This window comes from Perca fluviatilis, chromosome 8, assembly GCF_010015445.1.
Source record: "Perca fluviatilis chromosome 8, GENO_Pfluv_1.0, whole genome shotgun sequence".
Classification (NCBI taxonomy): domain Eukaryota; kingdom Metazoa; phylum Chordata; class Actinopteri; order Perciformes; family Percidae; genus Perca; species Perca fluviatilis.
The window spans coordinates 315,182-324,511 of NC_053119.1; the positions used below are offsets into that span (position 1 = coordinate 315,182).

The 9,330-nt window shown below is 45.3% G+C and overlaps 1 protein-coding gene across 1 annotated transcript in view; it reads left to right on the forward strand.

Annotated features, from left to right (window-relative positions):
* Positions 1 to 2,145: 2,145 nt before the first annotated feature.
* Positions 2,146 to 9,330, forward strand: part of LOC120563702 (nuclear pore complex protein Nup160-like) — a 28,394-nt gene continuing 21,209 nt past the window's right edge. The window contains exons 1-7 of the mRNA XM_039808062.1: positions 2,146 to 2,198; positions 3,105 to 3,201; positions 3,363 to 3,468; positions 5,825 to 5,985; positions 7,211 to 7,271; positions 8,269 to 8,379; positions 8,559 to 8,581. Coding sequence (XP_039663996.1) covers positions 2,146 to 2,198; positions 3,105 to 3,201; positions 3,363 to 3,468; positions 5,825 to 5,985; positions 7,211 to 7,271; positions 8,269 to 8,379; positions 8,559 to 8,581 — 612 coding nt within the window. The remainder of the gene's footprint in view (positions 2,199 to 3,104; positions 3,202 to 3,362; positions 3,469 to 5,824; positions 5,986 to 7,210; positions 7,272 to 8,268; positions 8,380 to 8,558; positions 8,582 to 9,330) is intronic.

A 9,330-nucleotide genomic window follows, 5' to 3' on the forward strand; every position in this document is an offset into this window, starting at 1 on the left:
CGTTACTCGTTACTTCTTTAAGTAATCCTTTACTTAGTTACTCCCTATGGAGAGTAACTTTTTACTTTACTCGTTACTTTTATGTTACTTTTAAAAGCAGGCGTCTCTGGCAGAGACTGAAGGTAATTATACCAAAACTATCTTTGACCATGAAGCCAATCTCTGGTTTATCAGTGAAGTGTCTGAACTCGGCTACGCTGCAGATTCTCTCCTCACAGAGTGACGGCTGATTCATTATGAACGAGTCCAGCGCCGGTTGAATGCACATCGGCAGGTCATCGGTGTTACACGGTGTTAATGTGTAATGTCCATATCTACTTGTAGTACCGGTCGCGCAGCCACGATGGTCCGTGCGTAGACACATGCAGCCTCTTTTCTGGAAGAGAAACTTTTCTGTGTCCGTGCGACCGGCACAAGTCCCCAGCGCTCCGCTGCGTGTAGTCTAGTCTATGTATGAGCCTATCTCCACCGCTGTGTGTAGTCTAGTCTATGTATGAGCCCATCTCATCACTGTGTGTAGCCTAGTCTATGTATGAGCCCATCTCCACCACTGTGTGTAGCCTAGTCTATGTATGAGTCTATGTATTGAGCCCAAAACGCCCTCAAAAGTTAGCGTTGGCTGCAGCATTGCTCCGCTACTACCAGCCTCTGTCATGTACCATGTGGAGCTTGTGAGCACACAGCTCAGAAGGCAGTGTGTCACTGTCAAATCTGTCCCTGGGAAAAGTAACATTGCGCCAAATTGAAAAAGGAACTACGTTTCGTTACCAAGTTTTCAGTAGTAAAGCGTTACTTTACTTTATCCGAAAAAAGTAGTTACGTTACTGTAATGCATTACTCCCAACACTGATTACAACAAGGTATTACAATACTACAACAATATTAGAAAACTACAATAAGGTATTATAGAGCTACAACAAGGTGTGTGTGTGTGTGTGTGTGTGTGTGTGTGTGTGTGTGTGTGCTGGCGCCTCCCGGAGGATGTGGTCTCCCTGAACTTGTCATCCAGTTGGTTTCATTATCACCGAATGCCACCAACAGTCAGGTAACAGCTGCATCACAAATACGATCTTCGGTCCAGATGGTACCAGATGTTACTTAGATGCTCTCAGATTAAGTACCTTTTTGTGATGTTAAACTTGATGGTACTAGATGGAACAGATGTTACTAGATGGTACCAGATGTTAAACCTGATGTTTCTAGATGGTACCAGATGTTTCTAGATGGTACCAGATGTTACTAGATGGTACCAGATGTTAAACCTGATGTTTCTAGATGGTACCAGATGTTACCAGATGGTACCAGATGTTAAACCTGATGGTACTAGATGGTACCAGATGTTTCTAGGATGGTACCAGATGTTACTAGATGGTACCAGATGTTAAACCTGATGTTTCTAGATGGTACCAGATGTTTCTAGATGGTACCTTAGATGAACGCACCAGATGTTAAACCTGGAGAGCTTATCATTGCCTTTTAAGTAAAACTAATGAAGTCAGAATTGGTTAACTTTCTATTGCCACATCTTTATAAATAGTGCTCAGCATACTATGACCCCATGCTGAAGTTGACTAAAAGAGAATGTTTTAAAATCATCTTTGGAAATTGATCTTAATGCCTTAATTAAAAAATGAGGATAAATCCAACCTTTAAATCACCAATTATCTTAGTGAATGAATAATGTATCGAAATAAATAAATAGTTCTCCTTCACCATACCCCCCATCATCATATGCCATCAACACCAACAACAACAAATTCTTCACCATAATGAGATTGGCTTTGTTTTGAGCTTCTGGTACCCCCCAGGTGAGCATGGGCCCTACTACTGTAAGTACAGCTACAGTCAGTGTCTGCTCCAAGAATTGACATGCCGCGTTTGACTGATCTGGATAGGGCCCTTGCGATAGGGCAACTTCAAGCTGGTGTTCTGCAAAACCAAGTTAGGGCATTATTGCTGCACCGATAGAGTAACACCTTTTTGGTGGAGGCAGCGTGATGGTGTGGGGCGGCATCTCCCTCACTGGAAAAACGAGGCTTGTCATCATTAGAGGCAATCTCAATGCAGAGAGATATAGAGATGAGATTCTGCAACCAGCGGCCATCCCATATCTCCACAGTCTGGGACCGAACTCTCTCCTCCAAGATGACCACGCTGGCCCCCACAGGGCGGGGCTTATCAGAGACTACCTCCAGAATGTGGGAGTGGAGAGGAGGGATGGACTGCCAGCAGTCCTGACCTCAACCCCATTGAACACTTGTGGGATCAGCTCAGGCGTGCTGTTGGTGCCGGAGTGACCAACACAACCACGTTGGCTGACTTGCGACAGATGCATTTTGAAGAATGGGATGCCATCCCACAGCAGTGTGTGACCAGGCTGGTGACCAGCTTGAGTAGGAGGTGCCATGCTGGTGACCAGCTTGAGGAGGAGGTGCCAGGCTGGTGACCAGCATGAGGAGGAGGTGCCAGGCTGTTGTGGCTGTGTATGGTTCTTCCGCACGCTACTGAGGCTCCTGGTTGTGAAATGAATAAATTGTTAAATTGCCAATATGTCTTGTTTCTTCAAACTCCAATCATCCAATCCACCAAACACCAAACGAGTCAATGGCAGAATAAGTTGTTTGGCATTGGCAGAGAAGATTTGGCAAATTTTTCATGGGCGCAACCCACATACTCAGCGCTGCTGCTCATCCCACTAATGCATGTTCCTTACCAATGGGGCTCCATTTGAAAGGGAACTAAACAGGCTTTCCAACGGTATAAGATTTATTGCCAAAAAGCATTGTTACCACAGAGAAATAATCTACCAAACACACATTTCCTTATTTTTGTGCTAAGTTTATATAGAACCGTGACTACAACATGTACATCTACACAGATATCTATATTATACTAATATATGTATCATTTAAAGAAGTGAAAGGGTGTAAAGACACTTGGGTACCGATACCGTGACTTTGGTTCTGGTTCCTAAACAAAACCAATTTTATAAAACAAAAAGAAATGACAACATTACAGCTCAAGTGTTTGTGTTCAGCTTCTACTAGTTAAAGATGAATAAATATTCATTCAGAGTATTAACACTGATTTTTGTCGTTTCCCAGGCAACTGGATTGTCTCCGTCAGCTGGTGGTGGTTCTGTGTGAACGTTCTCAGCTCCAGGATTTAGTCCAGTTCTCCTACGTCAACCTGCACGACCAGGTAATACCCCGGCCCTTTAGTCTAACCCCAACCTGTTCTACCAGGTAATACCCTGGGCCTTTAGTCTAACACCAACCTGTTCTACCAGGTAATACCCCGGCCCTTTAGTCTAACTCCTTTTTAGATATGACACGTTGTTTAATGTGCTGTGTTGCCGTCAGGTGGTCGGCATCATTGAGTCTCGGGCCAGAAGTCTGGATCTGCTGAGTCATAATTACTATGAGCTGCTGTACGCCTTCCACATCAACAGACACAACTACAGGAAAGGTACAGACAGATACAGCTACATCAACCGATACAGACACAACTATAGGTCTTTTTCACAGCAGACATGTTGACTTGTCATAGTAGGAAAAGCACAGCTGAAATTGATAACCTTAACAATGGCTCAGTTCCATCAAGTGTCCCAGTAAGATATTTCAGTGAGTCAGCATGCCCAATACCAGGACCTCTCCTAAGTGGAATGCAGCCATCATTAATGGTTTAATACCAGGACCTCTCCTAAGTGGAATGCAGCCATCAGTAATGGTTTAATACCAGGACCTCTCCTAAGTGGAATGCAGCCATCATTAATGGTTTAATACCAGGGTCTCTCCTAAGTGGAATGCAGCCATCAGTAATGGTTTAATACCAGGACCTCTCCTAAGTGGAATGCAGCCATCATTAATGGTTTAATACCAGGGTCTCTCCTAAGTGGAATGCAGCCATCAGTAATGGTTTAATACCAGGACCTCTCCTAAGTAGAATGCAGCCATCATTAATGGTTTAATACCAGGACCTCTCCTAAGTGGAATGCAGCCATCATTAATGGTTTAATACCAGGACCTCTCCTAAGTGGAATGCAGCCATCATTAATGGTTTAATACCAGGACCTCTCCTAAGTGGAATGCAGCCATCAGTAATGGTTTAATACCAGGACCTCTCCTAAGTGGAATGCAGCCATCATTAATGGTTTAATACCAGGGTCTCTCCTAAGTGGAATGCAGCCATCAGTAATGGTTTAATACCAGGACCTCTCCTAAGTGGAATGCAGCCATCAGTAATGGTTTAATACAAGGGTCTCCCCTAAGTGGAATGCAGCCATCATTAATGGTTTAATACCAGGACCTCTCCTAAGTGGAATGCAGCCATCAGTAATGGTTTAATACCAGGACCTCTCCTAAGTGGAATGCAGCCATCATTAATGGTTTAATACAAGGGTCTCTCCTAAGTGGAATGCAGCCATCATTAATGGTTTAATACCAGGGTCTCTCCTAAGTGGAATGCAGCCATCATTAATGGTTTAATACCAGGACCTCTCCTAAGTGGAATGCAGCCATCATTAATGGTTTAATACCAGGACCTCTCCTAAGTGGAATGCAGCCATCATTAATGGTTTAATACCAGGGCCTCTAAGTGGAATGCAGCCATCATTAATGGTTTAATACCAGGGCCTCTAAGTGGAATGCAGCCATCAGTAATGGTTTAATACCAGGGTCTCTCCTAAGTGGAATGCAGCCATCATTAATTGTTTAATACCAGGGTCTCTCCTAAGTGGAATGCAGCCATCATTAATGGTTTAATACCAGGACCTCTCCTAAGTGGAATGCAGCCATCATTAATGGTTTAATACCAGGACCTCTCCTAAGTGGAATGCAGCCATCATTAATGGTTTAATACCAGGACCTCTCCTAAGTGGAATGCAGCCATCATTAATGGTTTAATACCAGGGCCTCTAAGTGGAATGCAGCCATCATTAATGGTTTAATACCAGGGCCTCTAAGTGGAATGCAGCCATCAGTAATGGTTTAATACCAGGACTTCTCCTAAGTGGAATGCAGACATCAGTAATGGTTTAATACCAGGACCTCTCCTAAGTGGAATGCAGCCATCAGTAATGGTTTAATACCAGGACTTCTCCTAAGTGGAATGCAGCCATCATTAATGGTTTAATACCAGGACCTCTCCTAAGTGGAATGCAGCCATCATTAATGGTTTAATACCAGGGCCTCTAAGTGGAATGCAGCCATCATTAATGGTTTAATACCAGGGCCTCTAAGTGGAATGCAGCCATCAGTAATGGTTTAATACCAGGACTTCTCCTAAGTGGAATGCAGACATCAGTAATGGTTTAATACCAGGACTTCTCCTAAGTGGAATGCAGCCATCATTAATGGTTTAATACCAGGGCCTCTAAGTGGAATGCAGCCATCAGTAATGGTTTAATACCAGGACTTCTCCTAAGTGGAATGCAGCCATCATTAATGGTTTAATACCAGGGCCTCTAAGTGGAATGCAGCCATCAGTAATGGTTTAATACCAGGACTTCTCCTAAGTGGAATGCAGCCATCAGTAATGGTTTAATACCAGGACTTCTCCTAAGTGGAATGCAGACATCAGTAATGGTTTAATACCAGGACTTCTCCTAAGTGGAATGCAGCCATCATTAATGGTTTAATACCAGGGCCTCTAAGTGGAATGCAGCCATCATTAATGGTTTAATACCAGGACCTCTCCTAAGTGGAATGGAATGTAGGGCTACAGGCACACAGCTAAAGGAAGGGTAGAGCTATAGACACATAAGGTGTTTGTGTATATAACTCTGTGTGTATAACTCTGTGTGTGTGTTCGTGTTCGTGTTCAGCGGGGACCGTGATGTTTGAGTTGGGGATGCGTCTGGGCAGAGAGGTGCGGACTCGTCTGGGTCTCCAGAAACAGGTCAACTGTTACCTGGCTGCTCTAAACTGTCTCCGCCTCATCAGACCTGAATACGCTTGGATTGTCCAGCCAGCTGCTGGAGCCACGGTAACACACACAGAGACACACACACACACACACTCTGATAGAGATACACTCACACACACACATACATGCACGCACACACACAGAGATACACACACACACACACGCACACGCACAGAGATACACTTACACACACACAGAGACAGATGGATATATATGTGTGTGTGTGTGTATGTATGTATGTATGTATGTATGTATGTGTATATATACATACATACATACATACATACATACATATTGATGTATTGAGACCGATCCATGATCCCTGGTATGCGATAAATAGGCCAAACACCACAGTATGAGAAACATCATCATAACATGATTTTTGCACCACCACGCTTTACTGTCTTCACAGTACTGTGGCTAGAATTCAGGGCATGGGGGTCGTCGGACAAACTGTCTGCGGCCCCTAGACCCAAAAATTAAAAAAAATTTCTCATCAGTCCACAGAATTCTCGTTTGGCCAGTCAATGTGTCCTTTGGCAAATTTCAACCTATTCAGTACATGTCTTTCAGCAATGGGACTCTGCGGGGGCTTCTAGCTGATAGCTTAGCTTCACATAGCCTTCTTCTGATCGTAACTGTACTCACGGATAACTTGTAGTCTTCTTTGATGTTCCTGGAGCTGACCATTGGTTGAGCCTTTGACATTTTGGCTATTCTTGGATCCATTCGAATGGTAGTTGACCGTTTTTTCCCACGTCGTTCAGGCTCTGGATGCCATTTCAAGGCATTTGAAATCATTTTGTCTGAGCAGCCTATAATTTTTTGCACTTCTTCTTTATGTTTTCCCCTCTTCAATCAACTTTTTAATCAAAGTCCGCTGTTCCTCAGAGCAATGAATGGAAAGACCCATTTTCCTGAGTATTTCAGTGTGAAATGCACTATAACCAGCATGCATTGCTTCCTTCCTTCCTTAAATGTGGGCCATAATTGACGACTGTGTCTTCACAGAATCAATCACCTCACTAAGTGAACACAACACTGCTATTATTTTGAACATGCCCCTTTCAATTACAGATTCAATTACACAGAATGAGCAGCATGCATATCATGACTGTTGGTCTGTTGGTTTTCTATGACTCTACAACACTTAGTAGAAAATTATTTGCCATGTAGAAAGATCACTTCTCCCAAAAAATGTGATTTATGAGGTTAGTGATGAAGACTGCTATTATTTTGAACACAACTGTATGATTGGAGATAATTCAGAGTGTTTGTGTTTCAGTACGAGCGCCCCGGAGCGTCTCCGAAGAGGAACTCTGATGGAGAGTTTTCTTCTGAACCAGGTGACTTCAACAAATACACACACACACACACCTTCACCAGCAGCCTCAACCACACACACGCGCGCGCGCACACACACACACACACACACACACACACACACACACACACACACACCTTCACCAGCAGCCTCAACCACACACACACCTTCACCAGCAGCCTCAACCACACACACACCTTCACCAGCAGCCTCAACCACACAGACACACACACACCTTCACCAGCAGCCTCAACCACACAGACACATACACAACTTCACCAGCAGCCTCAACCACACACACACACACACACACACACACAACTTCACCAGCAGCCTCAACCACACACACACACACACCGTCACCAGCAGCCTCCCTGTGCACACACACACACACACACAACTTCACCAGCAGCCTCAAACACACGCACACACATACACAACGTCACCAGTGCCCTGCCTGTGAACACACAATCATTAAAGCCATTTTAATACTAATAACATGGATCTTTTGGCACGTTTTCTACTGCTGATGACTTGCTGTCTGTGTGCTGATGACTTACTGTCTGTGTGCTGATGACTTGCTGTCTGTGTGCTGGTGACTTGCTGTCTGTGTGCTGGTGACTTGCTGTCTGTGTGCTGGTGACTTGCTGTCTGTGTCTTGATGACTTGCTGTCTGTGTGCTGATGACTTGTTGTCTGTGTGCTGATGACTTGTTGTCTGTGTGCTGATGACTTGCTGTCTGTGTGCTGATGACTTGCTGTCTGTGTGCTGATGACTTGTTGTCTGTGTGCTGGTGACTTGCTGTCTGTGTGCTGGTGACTTGCTGTCTGTGTGCTGGTGACTTGCTGTCTGTGTCTTGATGACTTGCTGTCTGTGTGCTGATGACTTGTTGTCTGTGTGCTGATGACTTGCTGTCTGTGTGCTGATGACTTGCTGTCTGTGTGCTGATGACTTGTTGTCTGTGTGCTGATGACTTGCTGTCTGTGTGCTGATGACTTGCTGTCTGCGTCGTCCTGCAGTGAAGCGTCAGGTGGACATCCTGGAACTTAAGGACCTGGAGAAGGAGTACATCCTGTCTCGCAGCCGCCTCACGCTCGCCCAGCACCACCCGCCGTCGGCCGCCATCGCCGGTACACACTGATCATTTACCTTCATCATCAGAAAGCTCTTTATTACAGAGCTGCACCATACGAGGAAAATATGTGGTGACGTTGAATATCTAGCTCTAACGTCTTGTGTGTGTGTGTGTGTGTGTGTGTGTGTGTGTGTGTGTGTGTGTGTGTGTGTGTGTGTGTGTGTGTGTGTGTAGGCAGTGCGTCCCCTGAGGAGATGGTGTCCCTGTTGGTCCAAACTGGGCTGTTTGACTCTGCTCTGTCCATCTGTCAGACCTTCAACCTGAACCTGACTTCAGTCTTCGAGGGTCTCACCTTCAAGTACGTTTACCTGCTTCATGACATCATCCGAATGAGAACCGTTCTTCAGGCGTAGCGGATTGGGTTCTAGCGTCGAATGCGTCTCAGAACCGTTCTTCAGACGCTACAGCGTCGAAGATAGCGATCTGAAACGGTTCTTCAGATGTAACAGGTCGACTTCTGCGCGTGGAGTGCGTCTGAGAACCGTTCTTCAGGCATAGCGAGACGGCTCTAGCGTTCGAGTAGCGAATTGGCTTCATAGCGTGACTTGAAACCGTTCTTCAGATGTAGTGGGCTTCACGGCGTAATGCAATGATCTGGCGTGAGGCGTGAGAACCGTTCTTCTAGATGTAGCGATTACGCGTGAATGCCAGATTGAAGCTGCGCGTCGAGATACGTCTGAGAACCGTTCTTCAAGCGCGCGATTGGTACGCAGCGTCGAATGCGTCTGAGAACCGTTCTTCAGAACGCTACGCGTCGAATGCGCTGAAAACAGTTCTTCAGGCGCAGCTGGGCGTCTGAGAACCGTTCTTCAGAGCGCGAGGCTGCTTACGCGTCGAGATGAGTGGACTTCTGCGTCGAGTACGTCTGAAACCGTTCTTCAGGCGCAGACGACTTCTGGCGTCGGATAGCGAAGTGCATTCTAGCGTGAAAACGTATGAGAACCGT